The sequence below is a fragment of the Cynocephalus volans genome, chromosome 12, assembly GCF_027409185.1.
Source record: "Cynocephalus volans isolate mCynVol1 chromosome 12, mCynVol1.pri, whole genome shotgun sequence".
Taxonomy (NCBI): Eukaryota; Metazoa; Chordata; class Mammalia; order Dermoptera; family Cynocephalidae; genus Cynocephalus; species Cynocephalus volans.
This window is the reverse complement of record NC_084471.1, coordinates 42,560,203-42,580,551: the sequence shown is the minus strand read 5'-3', so window position 1 is coordinate 42,580,551 and position 20,349 is coordinate 42,560,203. Positions and strand designations below refer to the sequence as shown.

General features: G+C 35.3%; 1 protein-coding gene across 2 annotated transcripts in view; it reads left to right on the top strand.

Annotated features, from left to right (window-relative positions):
* SYT1 (synaptotagmin 1) overlaps positions 1–20,349 on the top strand; it is a 199,758-nt gene that overhangs the window by 71,236 nt on the left and 108,173 nt on the right. For both annotated transcript variants that reach the window (XM_063075822.1, XM_063075821.1), the window contains exon 5: positions 2,098–2,265. In XM_063075822.1, the coding sequence (XP_062931892.1) occupies positions 2,098–2,265 (168 nt within the window). The remainder of the gene's footprint in view (positions 1–2,097; positions 2,266–20,349) is intronic.

Below are 20,349 nucleotides of genomic sequence, written 5' to 3'. Positions count from 1 at the left end.
AAACATTCTGGAGATACTCAGCTTATGAAGAGCTAATCACTGTGGTCAATATACCACAAAATATAAAATGAAAATAAAATTTAAAAATATTGCAAATAGCAATCACATTCATTTTATTTAACTGTATAGTAATCTGAATTTAGGTTAGCAGTTTCTAAGCAGAATTCAGTAAGCAGATCCCTAAATTATTTGAAATAATGTTGTGGGGGTTGGTTTTGTTTTGAGTTACCTGCATATTATTATTAAAAAAGAAAAGAATTGCTAATAATTTTCTTAGTAATTTCCATGACTCCAAGAAATACAATTTTTGAAATTCTAAAATTTCTATAAGCTTTTATCGAGTTCAATTTTATTTAAGGAAGGTTGATCAAACAATAAATAAATCCAAAGTACAATGTATTTTATATATATATATATATATATATTAAATACGTCCATTTTTCTAAAGAACTAGTTAATTTCTTGAATAGGCATTGTAAATTACTCATCTTAAAATAGTGAAAAGGAGATATAATATAGGACTGGAAGCATAAGAGAGCTCACAAAGGATTGGCTTTAGAATTGAGTTAAATCTGTTTAATATGAATTCAGCATGCCCCAAACTAAATTCACCTTTTTTCCCTCCAAAACAAACTCTTCCTTGGAGGAGCTACTAATCACTCAAACAATAAATATTTCTTAAGTGCCTACTATGTGCTAGGTGTTTTAAATATATTAATTCATTCTCAAAATAGCCCCATGAAGTAAGCACTATCATTCTCAAATTTGATAGATGAAGATTCTAAGGTTTATTTACTGCCCCAGGCCCTTCTATTTAAAAATCATGAAGCCTAGACCCAGGTCTGTCTGACCCCAAACCCAAATTTTTGACTGTTGCTATTTTATTTCAATCATCCAAAGTCTAGAGAGATGTTAGAAGTGTTTATCCCTACTCTAAAATTTCTATTTGTTCTTTTGAAATACAGCTCTTTGAAAAGGCTTATTTTAGATTCCTTCTAAAATAGACAAAGAATTATGCTGAGTCTTTAGTTATAGTATTTTAATAACATAATCAGATTCAAACAGATAAGTAAATAACAGAAAATAAAAACCCTTTGAAAAACTAAAATTTCTTGTATGGATATGGTCAAATATTTTTCCTTCTCCTTCCTTTCTTAATATACAGAGTTAATTGAGAAATGTTCACTGGAGCATAAGACAACCACTTACACTGATGAAATAATAGGAACTATATGAAAATTGATCAAACCTTTAATACAAGTCTAAACAATTTCTTAATTAGGCATTTCTACCCAGTTACTGAAGTGTAGCTTACTTGGATTGCACTTCTTTCCTTGAATATTAAAAAATGTCACTAATAAACATCCCAAATCACAGCATCTGTCCCAGATATATTTGAACAGCTGCAGAATTCATCAGTTCTTGGCTTTTTGCCACCATTCATCCTAAAGAGTGTCATACCTAAGAAAGAACTTCAAGATCCATGCTATAAATGCATCTCTGATATTTAAAACATCACTTTTCTAGTTAGTTTTTGTCAGTCAATAAATTATTTTAGGGAGTAGGTGAGGCACTTGTGAATTTCATTTAAATCCTTAAAGATTTCTAGCATACCCTTTAATAAATCATTGCTCCATTGAACTGTGGCATTCAAATGACTTGAAAGAGTTAATGAAAATTTTGAAACAAGATACCTGGCCCTCAATAAGTTACACCTTGACAATATAACTTATACCAACAATAGCAACACAGTATTCTATAAGAAAAAGTTATCAAATGTAATTGGGGTTTTTTTGTTCTTTTATTCATCTTGAAGTGTTTATAGCATGACTAATAGTAGGATCCATTATTAATATTACCAACAGCTTCTAGAACTTTGGGATAAAGTGATCAATCACTATGATGAGTTACCATTTTCTCCCAAGTAATTTAAGCCTGAAGTAGTTAGTCAAAAGTCTCAAATTAAGAAAAAAAAATACAAAATTATCTCACAGTTCTGTTTGTCCAACATAAATATTAAATTAAACACTATAAACAAGAAGCATGTTTCAAGCATTTTTGTGACCAGATGTTTTATCCTCATCTCTTTTTATTTAGGTGCCATATTCAGAATTAGGTGGCAAAACTCTGGTAATGGCTGTATATGATTTTGACCGTTTTTCCAAGCATGACATCATTGGAGAATTTAAAGTCCCCATGAATACAGTGGATTTTGGTCACGTAACTGAGGAATGGCGTGATCTGCAAAGCGCTGAGAAGGAAGAGGTAAGACAATCATTAGCATTCCTAATATGACAAGCTGTACGTGCCAGTTGCTGCTCATATAATAATCTATTGAGAGATGCTCTTTAGAGGAGTGATGTGGGCCTCTAGCTATTGACAGCTGGCAAAAAAGGGTCAGGAGGATCGCGTAACCTCATTAAAAAGTGTACAGGTCTTCTGGGTGTTATTTGAAAGAAAAGAGAAAGATTTGTGCACTGGGTTTATGAACAATTCCCCTGGACATATACACACACGGGAAGTGTTTCTAAAGCTTACAAAATGCCATACACACAACCTACTTCTTTAAAAGCACAATAAAAAATTATCTTAATCTTCATATTTCCCACAATTATTTTATGTTACATGGGTTATGTAGTTATTACAAATAAAATGGTACTTTTTTCTTGATTATTTCTACATATCGCAGACAGTTCATTTTTTCTCCTGAAGATATCAGAGCATGACGGGTGAAACATCAAAAATAATTCACAAAGGCTGATATTAAATTCATTTTCAAATGACTCACATTTTTATAGTATTCTCCATATTGTTTTTTCCCAGTTTTAGTAGTTTAGCCCAAGATTTTTCTACGATTTAAAAAGAAGAGAAGTTCAATATCCTTACTGCTTTCAAGCTAAACAGTAATCAATTCTATTTGATTATTCTACACCTGCCTGGCACTAGCATTTTTCTATGTGAATGTCTCTATAAGCCAATACCAGAAAGCAAACAAATCTTAGCTTCTCTAAATTCCTAAGGCAATTCCTTTTCCAGCCACTTTTTGCATCCCAACATGTGGCTATAATGACCCAAGGGACTGCAAACAGGCTCAGTCATTTTATGACACCTAAGATTCTGTAAGATGTGGTCATTTGACAGCCACCAGGGAGATCAGAGAGTGGTCCGAGCCTTCAAAGAAACTCAGCCAAGCCCATCACCTGGGAATTGACTCAACCTTAGGCTTTCCATGACCAGTCTGAAGCTACTAACTTTATACCCCTTCTATGATGAAGTGAGGTTTTAGAACAGCTTGTTTATTGCTAAGCTGAAATTAGACTTTCGATCTCTAAAATTATTATTTACTTGTACAAAAGGAGTCAAAATAACTTGAGTTAAGCTCTACTTTCTTTTTGGAAGGAAAAAAATATATATATATATTATTCAAATAGGTCAGTCAAAATTGACATTCTTAGATATTGAGATAGATTTAGCCCTACTGGGGTTATTCAAGAATAACCCAAGAAATATACCATTTTTAGATTTTATGATTTTAGATGTAGTTCTTCCCTATGAGTGAACTATTATTGACATTAAGTCTAATATCTGTATGAAAAAGAGAAACATTCAATCATTCAATCACAATGATTCTAATTAAAATAACAAAGTAGTGAGATATGTTATTGAAATGTTTGACTTTGTGTAAATTCCTTGTGTCCAGGGGATAAAGTAGGACCATAACGAGTATTTATTAACTGAATAGTTTTTATTGATTGACTCGTGTTTGGTTGACTTATTATTTGAATATCAGAATAGGATCCACCTGCACTTCCCTCCTATCCAGGGTGCGTGGCTCACACACCCCACCTTTGCATGGGTAACTATCAGGTTGTATGGTATTCCAAGATCACACGCACTGGGTTTCGGTAAAGTTTAGAAATATTTTTGCCTAGATTAAGAGAATGTAGACCATCAAGCAGTTTTCCTCTTTCAAAAATTCTTTGAGTATGCACAGAGTTTGAGATTTAACACAAAACCGACAGTTTTGACTCTAGAATCTAGAAGGTTCTAGGCAGACTGCCCAAAAAGAATTACATTTTTGTTCTCACCCCCTTACTTGCTCCTTTCTTTCTCTTTCTATTTCTTCTATTTCTTTCTTCTTCTTCTAAGTCTTTTCTTCCTAAGAATTTTGTCACTGAATTGATTAAGAATATTTATTACGAAAGCGTTTGTTATACATTGCTATATTCCTGGAACTTATTTAAAGTTAAAATAAAAGAAGTGAAAAGAAGACACTTCTGCTCTCATGGAGTTCAGTGGTGTCTCACTTTTCTGTCTAGCTCAAATCTTTGCCTTGCTTATTACCAACTAGACTGGTTTCTAGAATAAGGCCTGTCTTTAAAATCAAACACTTCTGGGTTTCAGTTCTGATTGACCCATTTACTAGCTCTGAGACCTTAGACAAGTCACTTAAGCATCTCTAAAATTCAGGCTTGTTTTAATATGGAAAGTGTCCTAACATTATCTAGCCTTTCTCTTACTTACAGATTAAATAGAATATAAACTACCTAGTATAGAATCCAGTGTGTGGTAAATGTTCAGTAAGTGATAGATGTCCCTTCACTTTTCTTGGCCAATCTTCTTTTTTGTGTGTGTTCTTTCTCCTTTCTTGGTTTTTATCTCCCTTTGTTCTACCTCTTTTCCTCTATCTATATTTACTTCTGTATTCTTTTTCTCGCCATATTTGTGGTTATTGAATGTCTCCAGAAGTTTTTAATGGGAAATCATAATTCTACCATTACATTTTTAAACTGTAAAGACTTGCCTCTTGAATATCTGCTCAGGAATAGTAATTCTTGGTTTTCAGCTGAGTGGCTATTTCCCTTCATCATGATGTAGAAAACCTTGTAAAACTGATGTCTGGCTTGCAAAGTATCTCTAGATGACTAGACCTAGAGAGAAACTTTCTCATAATAAAGGAAATAAGATTTCGATTACATTTTATATCTGAAGAATTACTTATCCTGAATGATATGTGCTCTATCTTTTCTTGCTACTGTCCATTAACTGCAAAAAATTATAATTGTGAGAATAAATTGAATTATTAGATTGACTTTAGTTCTCATGATTTTAAAGAAATTGTTTTTACATTTTACATGAGCAATTTTGTTCATGATTTTAGTTTTGCTTTCATCCAACAGTGTTACATGGTATTTTTAACATCATAATGAATTGAAAGATACCAAAGAAAGTGAGAAAAAGAAAGAAAGTGAGATTTGGAATCTAGAAGCAGAACCACTAAACATAGTAGGCTGTTCAGCTGGAGACTTGAATTTAAACAGGTAAAATCAGATCCACTGAGATTGAACCCTGTGATTTTGATTGAATGAGTAAGATTTTTGTGCCAGAAAATTGACAACTATAAAGGTCATAAATGATGAAGCAATTTCATAAAGGATTATGTGTTATTTTAGTGATCAATTAATGTCCAAGCAATAAGAAATAAGAAAAAATGTGGATAGTAAGAACCTCATCTGGAATTTACTAAGCACATGTTTAAAAAGGAGGGGATGTAGGAGAGATGAACTGTACCAGGAAGAGCCTCAGGAAGCACACAGATGCCACGGTCAGTTTCTAGCCCCTGCTGGAAACATCACTGGTGAAGTTTCCATTTGGCTTGATAATGTACCTCAAGTTCACACACTCAAAGCTACCTTCCTGGTGTAGCCTCACTAGCCAATTTTTTTTTTTTTTTTTTTTTTTTAGTGTGTTGCATGATTGACTACTTCCTCCTACTACATCCTCATCTTCTAAGAAAAAAATGTGAAATTTGACTTTGGAGGCAGCTCAATCTTTCTCTTACTTTTGTTTCTTTAAAACAGAAATGTGTATCTGGGTTTCAAGAGGTGGTTACATATAAAACTGTTAGTTTTCTTAACTTTTTTTTTCTCAGTATAAGGCCTCAAAAATTGTCCTTTGTAATCAGTATATATAGTTCTTTCATTTGCAAAAGTTTTCCAATATGCGTAGCCTCAGGCTGAGTAGAATTTTTGAGATTTTCTTTTTTTGAACATTCAAAAAAAAGTCGTTTATGCCACCTACAATCAAACCTGAAACCAACCTTCATACTTTTAGAATAATCCATTCATTTAATACTTTCACAAATATATTTAAAAATTATACTTCAAATGTTACAATCAATAGCTATGACTCCATTTTTCCCTTTTTATAAAATTTATTTATGACCGTCTTAGAAATTGTCTCAGTCCTGCACTCCAACATCAGGTACATTGCCAAAGGATTTAGGCCCCTTTTGGTTTTGCATTTTATTCCTTTTTAAAAAAAATTTATTTTTCATCCCCCATAGCTTCACTACTTACTGCTCCTTATCTCTAAAAACAACATAGGAACTAGATGCCACCAGAAGACAAGCCTTCATTTTTAGCATTCTGCCCTGATATGCTGCAAGCTCTCAAGATTTGACCAATGCTGTTTTATCTCCCGTAAAGAATAAGTCTATCACCTCTGCTTTGTGTGCAATTCATTAAAGAGTGATTTTTAAATGAGATTCTGTAATCCAGTGCAAAGGAGAAAAAAAAATTGATTGCTGAGATAAAACAAGTTAGGACACAATTTAATTAGTACCCAAGCAGAAGGGAAGAGAAACTACTTTAGTGCTTTAATAGAAAATCAATTTTGCAAGAAAATTTCACATTTTTAAGCCTAATTAGAAAAACATTTACTTTACAGAAAAGCATTTGGAGAATAATTATTCAATCAAATGGCAAAAATTTTCTAGCTTCCAATGGTCAATTACTTGATACTGCTTCAGAATGGGTTAAAGTCATTATCTCTAATGGCATCTCTGATGCCCAAGGAAAATGAAAGAACTGAACTGTTTCTAAGTACATTTAGCAGTTAGATGGTAACTCATGCTCTCTGAGAATCTCCATCCAACAAGTCAATGCCATGATGGGTTATCCTTATAGAAGGTTAATTGCTGGACGTTTAAGCATGGATGCCAATACGAATCTTCTTTGTCACTCACAATCTATCACATTTGAGAAATGCAACAAAGACACTCATTTATATCTATAGCATTCCAGGAATAGACACTTAGCTTTTCTTACTTGTTCGTTGTCAGTCTTCCCCACTAGACTGTAAGCTCCATCCAGGCAGCAGCCCTATCTATTGTTTCCCACTGTGAAACCAAGTTTGATCACAGAGGCAAGCACAGAGTAGATATGCAAAAATATTTTTGAATGAACAAATGAATGGGAAGAGGTGTTAATTATACTGTGAGAAATGTTTCCAAACTCCTGGTCTTAAAGTCCATTTTAATAATAGTAATTGTGCTCGTATTTTAAAATTGAAGTCAAAAGTATTCTGAAAGCCTATCAACAAAATGTCCTAGCACTGAACACTGAAAATGCTTTAGTACCTCTGGATTTTTTTTGGTATGTCTCTTTAAAGACAGAGGCAGTGTAGAAGTTTAGCAAGATCATTTTTGTTACTGTTTTTGTTGATGGTCATGAAAATGATAATAGATTTTCCCACACTTTTTTTCTTTGTTTTTTGTTGAAGGCCTTTTCAGTGTGTCTTTCCTCTCCATAAGCCTCTTTTTCATCTTATTTCCATGATACATATAGAGCTTATGGGTTAGCTTATTTTAACTTTTATTTAAAGTTAAGACTTAGTTAAAGCTATGGTGTAAGTCTCTGCTTACAACATGGAAATGTACTCGTAGGGAAATGGGAAAGAACCAGTTCTAGGGGGAATGCAAAGAATATAAACAAAATCTAAGTTTATCATACCTAGAATACTTGCTGTTAGTCAAATTTATAATATAGTAGATATGATTTAGTAGTATTGAATTATTTGATAGTATATTAAGTACATTGAATTATAAGAATATATTTAGTATACTTAGTATTTATGTATCCATTTTGTGGGACTTGGAACTTTTCCTGTAAACTACTACAGTAGTATAAACGCACTTTTTTTATGATATGTCTTTGGCCATGGCTATGGTTTACTTAACTTTGAGTCTTTGGTCAGAATTTCAATCACCAATTATAACTGTATTTTTATGCATAATAAATATTGTTCACTTCATGATGTGGTTTTTAAGCATATCAGAGGAAAAAAGCAAATAACTTGAAATATTTCTAGTGTGTAGGACTGATTTGATTGCTTTTCTAGCTAAAAAGACTTTTCAGGCACAGGTGGATGAAATCCAAATTCTCACTTTACTGTTTCTAAACAAAAATTTAATGCTTTTTATTATGAATTCTCAATAAAAGTAATATAAGTTAGACTCTAATTTAAAGCAAGAATTAAATGTGGGGAGAGACGCTGGGCTTTTTCAAAATGCCCTTCAACTAACTTCTTTTGTCTCCCCATTGTCGTACTTTAATCTTCTACATCTACCTGTTCCCCTTCATAGCTATAACCACCCAAAACAGTCTGGCTTCCTTATTTAGATCATCTTCATTAATTAGTTTACCTTAACTTCTCTTCCTAAGCTATAAACAAATAATAGCTACCATTTACGAGAGTCTACTGTGTACTAACAAAAAATAATTCTCATTCTTCAAAATTGGCATTATTAAATCTGTCTTACAAACGTCAGGGGTGTTGGAGGTTAGGAAGGGCCTGAGATCCAGGAAAGGTTAATAATTGGTCTGAGTTCATACAAGCAATGCCAGAGCTAAAATTCAAACACAGATCTGAATCTCACACATTCTATTTCTCTGTACCATCTTATTTAAACAGTCTCTCTTGGTCTTCTAAGTCCCAAAGTGTAGCTTTAAGTTACATTTCAATGTAAAATCCTAATGCCCACTAGCTTCTCTGAGCTTTAACTTGCTTTTTGGAACTTTAGCATTTGATCGGTTTGCTTTGACAACTTGAAACTGCTTAAAGTCTACATATATTTTCCCCTTCAAATATTATAAGACATTGTAAATGCATACAACATAGCAAAACACAGTAAACCGCTACAGAATTTTTGTTTTGTTTCTTCACTTAAGTATTATTTCATAAATAATCAACATGAATGCCTGACCAGGATGCAAAGTCCTGAAATTCAAAGACACTCATTAATGCAAACATGTTATTATCCACTCATGAATACTAATTAATTTAATGAAGGCAGAGGGATTTTACTTTCCATGAAAAAAATGTTTATTAAGTAGAATTCCCACCCATTCATTCAAAACATATATTGAGTATCTGCGAAATTGGCATGTAAAGGAACAGAGCATATGAAACAAGAAGAATTAACACACATTGCAAGTGGTCAATAATAGTGGTAAAATTTCATAATGCAAAATAATAACAAAAGAAGCTTTGCAAAGAACTAATAAGAGTTACAAACAAACAAACAAATACTATGTTATAGGGAAGAACAAAAGGGATAGACAGGGAGTTTCCATGGAAAAGTCAGAAAAAATGAGCTGATCTTTAAAACTTAGCAGAAAGAAACTGAGAATGCATTTCAGAAGTAAAAGAAGAGAGGTCAGGAAGAGCAAATACACAAAAGAGAAGGGGAAGAGCTGAGATTGCCAATGAGAGTCCCAGGTAAGACAGGAGTGACAGCTCGAGCAGATATCCTGAGAAATAAGATTGAATAAAGTAGTTTAATGACATTTGTCACTTGAACATCAGACTGATGAATCTAGACTCAGGACATCAAGCAAAGCTTGTAAAACTTGTTCTTCCCAAGGACAAGTTGGAATATGAAAGCCAGGCCCACCTCTGTGCTACGCACTCCTCATACCCTTCTCACACTATCTTCCATGGTTTGGAGAAGTCCTATGGGGTAATTCTTTATATTTCCATTTTACTTATAGATCATGTAATTTCCCCAGTGCCATGCAGAAAATAAGTGACAGAGCAAGGATTTAGACCCAGGTCTGCCTGGCTCCCAAACCCATTTTCTGTCTACTTTGCCATACTGCCACTTAGTTGATTAACACTCAGTGAGTGCAAAGATATTATCTATTTTGTCTACCTTCTTACCCCCGGAACATAGATAGTACTCTGCCTGGAAAATCCAAGGTGCTTAAACAAATATTTTCAAGTAAATTGATTGAACAAATCAGAACGAAATAAGAATCTTCTTTAACAAACATGCACCATGAGTCACATCACCTTCAAGGAAGTTATCTTTGAAGGATACCCAATTATTCCAGTTGCACTGTTTATCTGGTAGCCCCAAATACTTTTGAATCCCAGCCCCTCTCTTCAAATGTCTTTCTCAATGTGCAATACATCCTTTTGTCTGTCCTCAATAGTAGCTTGTCTTTAACTTTAAAAGGTAAATTTCATGGAAATAGCCATAAACTATTTAGGGTCCAGTATAGACTATAAGTTGATGATCTTATTAGGTAAACCACTTTTAGTTCCTGTGGTTTCTATGAGGCTTCTATTCTGACTCTGACCAAAATATTTTGAGCATTAGCATCATTACATGTGCTCTCAAATGGGTCACGATGGGAAAAATTCTCTTTGGGAAATATAAATTCTGATACCTGTAGTGCCAAGGAAATCTGATTGTTTTAATAGAAACCAGTGTAGGTGTTAGGTTTTTCTTTTTTATTCAAAGAATAAAAGAAATAAAGGGTTTTCAGTTGAATTTTAAATAAGCAAAGCGGAGTGAATTTCATGGCTATAGGTGGGCAGAGGAGAAAGTGAATAGTGGAAGTTGAAATGGGAACAAATAGAAAACAAAAGGAGAGTGAGAGAAATGATATAGACAAGAGCAGTACTGTCTCCAACTGGTTTTCCATGTTATTGAATTAGTGAGGAGGATGTTCAGTGGGAAGCAGTGTGATCCATGCAGGAGAATACCTTGTTCTGTCTTCCACACATCTGAACTTTTTAAAATGTAATCTTGTCTGTTGAGTTCATCATATGTTTTGGAACAATTTTTCTTTTATTATCTTGTTTGTGAATCTTCAAATTAAATGTTTTTCCCTTCTGTCTTACTCCTACCTGCCTTTGAACAGACCAAATGTTTGTATTGTGAAATCTTTAATCCATTACAATCTGTTACTCTGCAATTAGATGAAATGTCAGCAACTGAGCCGTACTAGTTGTGCTACAGAATAAGGGAGGAGAATAAGAACTTGCTGAAAAACAATATCTTAAATAATTAAAGGATAAAAGAAAGAGGGAGCATACACAGACACACACAAAAACTTACTTCCTTTAAACATGACTAAATTCCTTCCAATTATGAACAAGAGCCCTTAAATAATGCAAATTAATTTTATTCACTCATTCTTTCGTTTATTCAACATGTATTTCTTAAGCCCCTTGTATAAGCCAGGGATTGTGCTAGTTTCTGGGAATACAGTGGTATACAAGATAGATCCATTAAACTTACTCAATTATAGATTAACAATGAGACAGAACTGCAGGGTAGATAAAAGCTCTGGTTCTGGACTCAACCCATGTGGCTCCAACCATGCCTCCACTTACTACCGGTGTGCCCTTGGTCTTGTTACTTAATACTTACTTACATAATATGGGATTGATATTACTCACCTCCATGAGTTGTGATACACTCTAAATGAGGTAATTCATGTAAAGCACTTCGAACAATACCTGGCACTAGATAAACTCTAAATAAATATCAGTTATTTTTGTGATTAAAAACACTGATCAGAACCCTTATTTCCTTGCCAGCTGAAAAATCATTGCTCTGACCATTAGACTTCTGTCCTTCACTATGTGGGGAGATTGAGACAGCCTGAGTGCTCAGAAGGCAGTGTCATACATGGTTTTGATGAAAGCAAGCATGCTTGAGCCTAGATTCCATGCAAGAGTCTGTGGGGTGTGAAAAGATCTCACAAAGGCCAAGCTGAGAGAGGCTCAGCACGTGTGAGTGGAAGATTGCTCTAACACACTGTGGTCCCAATGGCTGTGCATCAGTTAACTCCTCTAACCTCTGACTCCAAATAAAGGAACTCAAAGTTTCAGTTTCTGCTATAACCAAAAAGGTTAGTTATTAGACAATAACAAGTGTTGATGAGGATGTGGCGGGACTGGAACCCTCACATGTTGCTGGTGAGAATGTAAAATGATGTAGCCACTTTGGAAAACAGTTTGACAGATCCTCGAAATGTGAAATAGAGTCACCACGTGACCCAACAATTCCGCTAGGTATACATTCAAGAAAAATGGAAACACATGTATGCACAAAAACATTGTACAAGAATGTTTATAGCAGCATTTTTCATAATTTCCAGAAAGTAGAAATAACCTAAATGACTATGAGCTGATGAATGGATGAACAAAAATGTAGTATATTTATGCAATAGAATATCATTCGGCCATAAAAAGAAATGAAGTACTAATGCATGCTACAACATTGATAAACCAGAGTAAGCAAATCCACAGACAGACAGAAAGTAGATTAATGGTTGCTGAAGGCAGGGCAGAAGGAAGGAATAGGGCAGGGGAATGGGGAATGACAGGTAATGGGTGTGGGGTTTCTTTTTGGAGTGACAAAAATATTCTAAAATTAGACAGTGGTGATGGTTACACAACCCTGGGAATATACGAAAATCCACTGAATTGTACATTTTAAGTGGGTGAATTTTTTGTACATGAGTTATATCTTAATAAAGCTGCTTTAAAAAAAAAAGAAAGAGAAGAAAAGAAAGAAGTTTCAGGCACTGAAACCCTAAACGTGAAAGCATGGTGCTCTGGGTTGACTGGGGCCCCATTTGAAATAGCACTCAGGAATGCTGGGACTATTTCAAATGTTTAGGAATATTCTCTGCAAATACTCATCTCCAAGATCATGTTCCTTATTATGACTCCTCCTGAAATAAGGGCAGTACTTAGTCTCCCTTTTTTAGAGATGAGGAACCCAGGCTTAGGTGCCCTGACTAGCCAGTGAGAACTCAGAACTCAAGCACCAGTTTTTCTGATTCCAAGGCCATTTTTTCCCAGCTTAGTCTCTTTGAAGGTGAGAAGTTCTAGGCTTAATTCTCCTGATGTAAAAGCATAATTCTAAATATGAGAACTAATCCTTTTTGCAACCTGTCTTCATACTGCAGCTTCTCAGAGATTCCCCAAGTCATTTAACTGCTCTCTTCTGGACCTTTTCTACCAACATCATGCCTTTTTTAACTGAGATAAAATTAACATGCAATAAAATGCACAGATATGCTTTTAGGAGAAAGTATGGCATAGATCAAATGAGTACAGGACTCTGAGCCCAAATCCCTTAAACTCTCTGAACCTCATTTCCTCATATGCAAAACGCTGTCAAAAAAGTAAAACAGATCCTGTACTTACATGTTTGAAATATTAAAGTTATTTTTTCAAATACACATCTGTCTGATGCCAAATGAATTCCTAAAATAAACAATTAGATATATCAAATAAAATTCTCTATTTCACGGGGGAAAACAATTTATTGTTTCTAGGACCATTTAAAAGATTTATACTTTTTTTTTTTTTTTTTTTGCACAAAATTGCTTCTTTTATTTCTGTTATTTAAACTATTGTGTGTGTGGGTTTATATCATATTAGAAACAGCCACCATATCAAATTTGATTTATTTTTGTTAAACATTAAAAGGTTTTTGGGGTTTGGGTTTTTTTTTTCACATTGTACATAATTTTTTTAATTTATTTTTTATTAGCATATTCATTGTTACAAATCGTACCTATTCTTTATGCCCTTTATCCAATCTCCTTAAGGAATGCTTTTGCTCTCCCTGTAGAGCCGGTGACAGTCTCAGTATCACCACTGCCATCCACCCTTCCCAGATTTCAAGTGCCCAAAAGCAAAGTGGAATGGCCTCTAAGTTTTTTTGCAAAAGCTGATGAAAGAATTCCCTGTCAATCTACTTCCTACAAAATAACCTCTGGCACTCACTGTCCCCACCAGCCTTATCGCCTCTCTTGCCTCTTTTTACTTTTTGTTCCACTTTAAATGTCCCCCAAGTGACTAACAATGTGCAATTATTTTTCTGGAGATGTACCACAGCAAGACTGTGACCCAGGGACATATGGCAGGGTAGTCACTGGGCATCTTGCTCCTGGGCTTCAGGAGCTCGCAGACTTCTGGCTTGGAAAGCCCAGCAGAGCATAGGGTGCTGGGAGAACCCAGAGCACAGCACATCCTGCCGAGGTCAAACCATCAACTTCCAACCTGAAACTGCTTAGTTGGCAGTGACTCCTTTCACCACTTGTGAGACCCTGTTTCAGTATCCTCCCTGAAAATACCTTCAATATCAGTATTTTTCTTCTCATAATTAGGTGGTATGCGAGAACAAATTTCTGAACTCTGGATAACACCAGAACACAGAGAGGAACATTTGTGAGTGAGGTAGAAGGCCCCACGTACAATTCTAGCTGAGGGCAAAAAGGGAAATTTGAAAATATCTCAGTCATGTTTTCTTAGTCTCTAAGCTGCAAACACTGCAATGGGGCCAGACGTTGCTGTTTACTGAAAGTTAACCAACTGCTCTTTAGTTTAGGCTGTTATTTCTACATGAATAAATCAATATTCTGACAAGGCACTTCCCTGAATTTTCACTATCTGTTAGTGTTTAGAGGAGAAAAAAAAAATCTTTCATGAACCAGCACAGTGTCAGGAATGTTCTCTTCTTAATTGTACCTCAGTGTCAAAAAATAAAAAGAGAGTGAGACTAGAATATTAAAATAGGTAGAGAGTCTGGAGTTTTGATTTTAGAATGTATTTTTGCATAACTTAAGTCAAAAATAGGGAATACAAAAAGTAATCTTTGAAATGCCTGGCTGATATAAAACCAACATCAATGTTTAACTTACAATAAGAGGAGAGAAGCAGGCTTCTCTTTAAGGTCATTGACTTTCCAAGCAGTATCATACTGATGCTTTGTTTATATTGAGGGCATGTTTGAAAGGACATAAAGGCTGTGGAACCTAAGTGTCCCAGTAGGATTGCCTAATTTTAGTTTTAAAAAATACCATTTTTGTTTCTTTTTGGTAAATAGTGCTTTCAAAACTCTTTTATCTGGGAAATCAAATATGGTACACCTTTAACCATGTATAAGCTCACATATATTGAGTGTCTATAGGAACCAGTCACTGTGCTATGTGTGTAAACTCATTAACTCTTCACAAAACACTATAAGATAGGCACCATTATTATCCCAAATTTATTGACAAAGAGCCTGAAACTCAGAGAAATTGGACTTGCATGCAGCCATGTAGCTAATAGTGTGAGGGAAGAAGTTCAGAATTTGGTCTGATTCCCGAGGCTCTTATCCTTCGTGCTAAATTGCCTCTGAGAAAGAGGTTACAGGGCCTATGCTAGGGATAGTTTTAGTCTGTAACACACATACTCTGCACATGCCCTGTAGTTTGTGTATTTCCCTTACTGCCATCCTCTCGACCCCAAGGCCAACGCCACACTGTGCAGAGAGGGCTGCAACAGCCTGACTCGATTCCACCCACTCCCCTTTCTCAAGTCTCTTAGCTGCTCCCGAGCTTTCTGGGTCATGCTTTCCATGACATAGATATGTATGAAAAATCCCACCTAGGATTCAAATGTTTCTGCTTTGAAGTCCCACTATTCCCCGTCCTCTGGTTTATTTCATTCCACTATATTATGAGTTCCTGGAAAGAGGAAATAATTGCTTTCTTCTCTTTCATCACCTTTCCTTATACCAGATATGATGATGAACATGGAGAAGAACACCCAGCCTTGTAATTACACCTCAAACACCAAAGATCAATGAAATGTGTATTTTAATGTTCTTCAAATTGCATGTGACTAGGTATAGTTGAATATAAAATAAATTTTTTTGCAAAGCAAAATTTTGCTGGAGTTTTCTGAACCCCTTTGTTTTCTAACACAATAGAAGTTCCTTATTAGTCTAGCGAAAATAAGACAGTGAGCTCTACAAAATTGCCACATTTTGTCATTATGAAAATAATTTTTAAAGAGCAATAAAGCTACCAAAAATAAACGGTTCTCCTATAAAGTACTGCCATTTGAAATATAGCACTGAGCATTCTGTTAGACTTCCATTTCAAAATCCTACCTGTTATGAGAGAGAAAAGAATGTAGAGAAACAGAACACACTACATCTTACAAAACCAGATGATGGGGCCGAGCCCGTGGCGCACTCGGTAGAGTGCTGCGCTGGGAGCGCGGCGACGCTCCCGCCGCGGGTTCGGATCCTATATAAGGATGACCAGTGCACTCACTGGCTGAGTGCCGGTCACGAAAAAACGACAAAAAAAAAAAAAAAAAAAAAAAAAAAAAAAAACCAGATGATGACTACATGCATGTCATTTAGCCTCCAGTTTATCTTTTCCTTAAATCCAAATATTTAATGTTATGAAGAATAAATTGCAGCATTCCTGCCTAGAGGTTTTCATGTCATCTTCACAGGAATTGTTTTGACCACTTTGACATACAACTTAGCTAAATTTTTAAGCACTTTTTATCTCAGGTCTGAATTTTAGCTGCATAACCAACCTTTATCACATGAGGAGTGGTGGCTGTTATTTTCAGTTATGGTTTTCAAAACCTTGTATCAGCAAATGCTAGACCTGGTTTTCTGCATCAGCAGAATCTCTATCAGGTGGTTTCTAGAGACTTGCTTCTCACCACCACCACAGACCCCCAAACCCAACCTCTTCTACCTGCTGGCTCGTGTTCCCTCTTCAGAATTTTGCTGATTTTGTGATTCTAATTGCTGATCAATAGCTTTTGGAGGAAAAACAATTGACAAATTTAATATAGACCTGAAATACTTAAATACATTAGCTAAAGGGAATGTCACAAACTGTGTTATGGATATCATTGAGTCAAATTTGCAAATGAGGAAACTGAGTCTCACAGAGACTAAGAAACTTCTCTGAAATCAATAACTAGCAAATAATAGCCAGAAATTTAAATAAAGGTTCGACTTATTCCAAAGTCCATATGAATTACTGTATTCTATTTTTAAATTTCTTCAGATCAAGGACTTCGTGTCATTTTTCTAGCGTTGGGAGTTCAAGAATTGTTCAAAAAAAGTATAAGGGACCCTGGTAATTAACTTATAAAAGAAATGTAGCGTGTAAATATGGTGGCCTTTTCTCTTTTAGCAAATGGATTGAAGGTTTTCCTGATAAAGTAATCAGGATCAGAAAGATGCCTATTTAAATGATGTACATGCAATTTGAATTTTAGTTCTTTTCTTTTGGTGTGGTGGAGGAAAGGAAATTGTTTATCCCATTGACTGCTACTTCATGTGCAACAGACTGAACCTGAAGATAGAAAAGGGATGGGATATAGCTGAATTTTAACAAGCTGATTTAGGCCAGAGCTGCTGTTTAGGACATTTGGTTTGAATCTGAGATAAATATTTACCAAGATGTGTAGTACAAGTCACCAAGGGATGACTTCATGGAAAAACGCAGTGCGCAATCACAAGGATCAGACCTTCTTTCAGATACTCATAGTCAGCACACAATGAACTCAGTGCCCTTGGATAGAACTTAAGTAACTGGGAGCAGGAACCAGTTCATCATGCACAACTTCTACAGGAAGATAGTGCTTGAGATGTTGGGTGATCTCCTGTAGAGATCACAGAGCCACTTGCCCAGCCATTAGTTAGAGTGCCCAGATAAAAGGAGGAAAGCAGAGGCTGGGGACATAACAAGGAGAGTGCACTCAATTATTCTCTCAGGGCACTGATGGGGTGACCTGCCATTTCCTATGGTCCCCTCCCATTCTCAGTATCCTAGCCTGGCCAAAGTTCCCAGTATTCTCTGAGAAAATGCTTCCATGTGCCTCATTTCCGGATGAAATCATGTCCACTTGAGTTCAGAACTGAGGACAGAAATGGTTCTTCCCAAATACAAGTTCTGACACCTCTAAACAAAGATTTTTAAATGGTAAGCTGAAATCTTCCAAAGAGTTTAAAACATAAGTTATTCAAACATATTCTGAGATTGTGAAAATTGAAGACTCATCTCTCCCCAAATGGAAACTGACATCATCTTTTATGCTCCATCCTTCCTTTTAAAAAAACTCTGAGATTTCTTACTTAAAAGCCTGCATCTGTTTGCATTATCTCTCATATCCCCTACATTTCAAACTTTATTCATTTATATTTGTCCCTCCCAAATTAAACAAGTGATAAGTTTAAGATTTACATTATCTTAATGAATGTATTAGTGATTATTATTAATATTATCTCACATTTCATGACACTTTCATGTGCTTTAGAAGCAGTGGGGACCCAGCCGTGTCCTTCTGAACCAAATTCTCTCCTCCCTCAAGTCTTAGGGCTGTGGCATTTATGATAGTTTCCAACCTAATTTGGGCTTGTAAAATAGAAGAACCAGAATCTCTTTCTTGGAATGAGAGAATTCAGTGATGAGTATTCATTAATTAGGGGTAAAACATCCATTTGAGGCAACTTGGAATGACTTTCTAAAGACACCAAAGCCCAAATAAAAAGAAAGCTCTTCAAATACGGGAAGGAAAAATTAAAACCAAAAACACCCTCCTGAAAATGTTAAATGTTGAAACAAATATCTACCTCTCTGGAGGGTTTTTAAAATAAGAACTGGGGCATGGATTTGTAGTCCTGCTTCAAGGTACGGGAATAGACAAGGTGATCTCTCATGGGACTAGCAGCCCTGTGATTCATCAAAGAAGGTATTTAAAAAGCTAAGTCATGGGAGGAAAAAAAGCTGTAGCATCAATCTAAATCAAGGCGTACATGCACGTTCTCTTTTTTTCCCTTCTAATCTCTCCCTGCATTTTCATAAGGCCCATCACAGTAGAACATAACCTCTCCAGTTACTCTGACAAACAATGAAAACAGTACTTAGGTTTTTAGTCTCTTCCAAAGTAATCCTTTTTTGACAGTGAAAAATAGAGGAAACTGATTCCTGAAGCTGTGGACTACAATGATAGATTTGGGGAGCTGATTTAGCAGAGTGGGTTTCCATATATCAGCCCCTAGATAGCTTTCTCAGGCACGTGCCCACAGGCAGCAAAATCTCAGTGGAAAGTTAAATAAATGAAATAAAAACAAAACTCATGTGGTGTTGATTTTCCTACCATGCACCTTGTAAAATAAGTGCCAAGTTAAAAATATTTTTTTGTTGTTTTAATGAGGGTTACTTAATACCAAAATCTTTGGTCCATCAATGTGAAATTTCACATTTATAGAGTTCTTGTAAATGGAAGCACTAACAAGCTGAGCCTCTGGCTGTCATATCTAAACTGCTGTAGATATTCATAATTGTGGATACCAGCTTACGCTAATATAATTTGGCGTATTTACATGGGCTCAGTGTTCAACAGTAACAAAATAGTTACTTATACTATGACTTAATGGAATATTAAATAGCCATCAGACATAATTATATGAAATAATGCTTTAATATGTTAAGTAGATAAAAGCAAAATATAAAATTATGTGTACAAGTTCCCACTCAAAAAAATATGGGGGTTAGGGGTCTGACTCCCTCACCACCACCCCCATGGCCAGGGAGCCAAGTGGTTCCTTAAGTACCAGTTAAGTAGTTAAGTACCGAACTACTAATAACCTACTGTTAGGTAGGCATTCATGACATACTTAAAAAATTTTCCGATTTATTTATTGAAAAAAACCCACATAGAAGTGGACCCATGCAGCTCAGACCCCTGTTGTTCAAGGGTTTGCTGTATAAATTATATATATGTGAATGCTTTTGAAGTGGATTTTTTAAAGTATTTGCATATATATAAAGATATTTTGGGGATCTATGAAATGTGAATAATTGTCTTAGGATGCTAAGACTATGGTATTTTTGGTCCCATTTTAAACCCACATATAAATAAAAATGTGCACATACACACAGATCTATGCTTGATAAAACAAATGACTCTTTCAAAATTCAGTTCAATATATGCTGGTTTCAGAACAGACTTATTTAAGTGCTCTGCTGTGAGCTTTACAAAATGGGGGAGGGGGGGAAGCTCACATGATTCCTCCTTCATGCCATTCTCTCCTCTCAAGACCCTGCCAGCAGCAATACACAACTAAGCAGGTTTCGGTCTTGACTTAGATCCGTCTGGTGAGTTTTTCTTTTCCTTTTTCTACATTAGTTAACCCAGAAATTATCCAATCAATTATTCCAGAAAAGCATTTAGTATTTGCCCTTAGAAATTAGAATACAGAAAGGTCAAATGAATTAGCATTTTAAAATAAGGCCGAGAGCACCTCTATGGTGCTTCTGTGTGGGGTTTCAGATGTGCAGCGTGGTACGTATTTAACATCACTGGGAAACTGAGACATTCAGGAAGAACTAAGAAAGGTGAGTGGCTGGAATAAGAAAAGTTTTTGTGGTGAATTTTCCATACCCTACA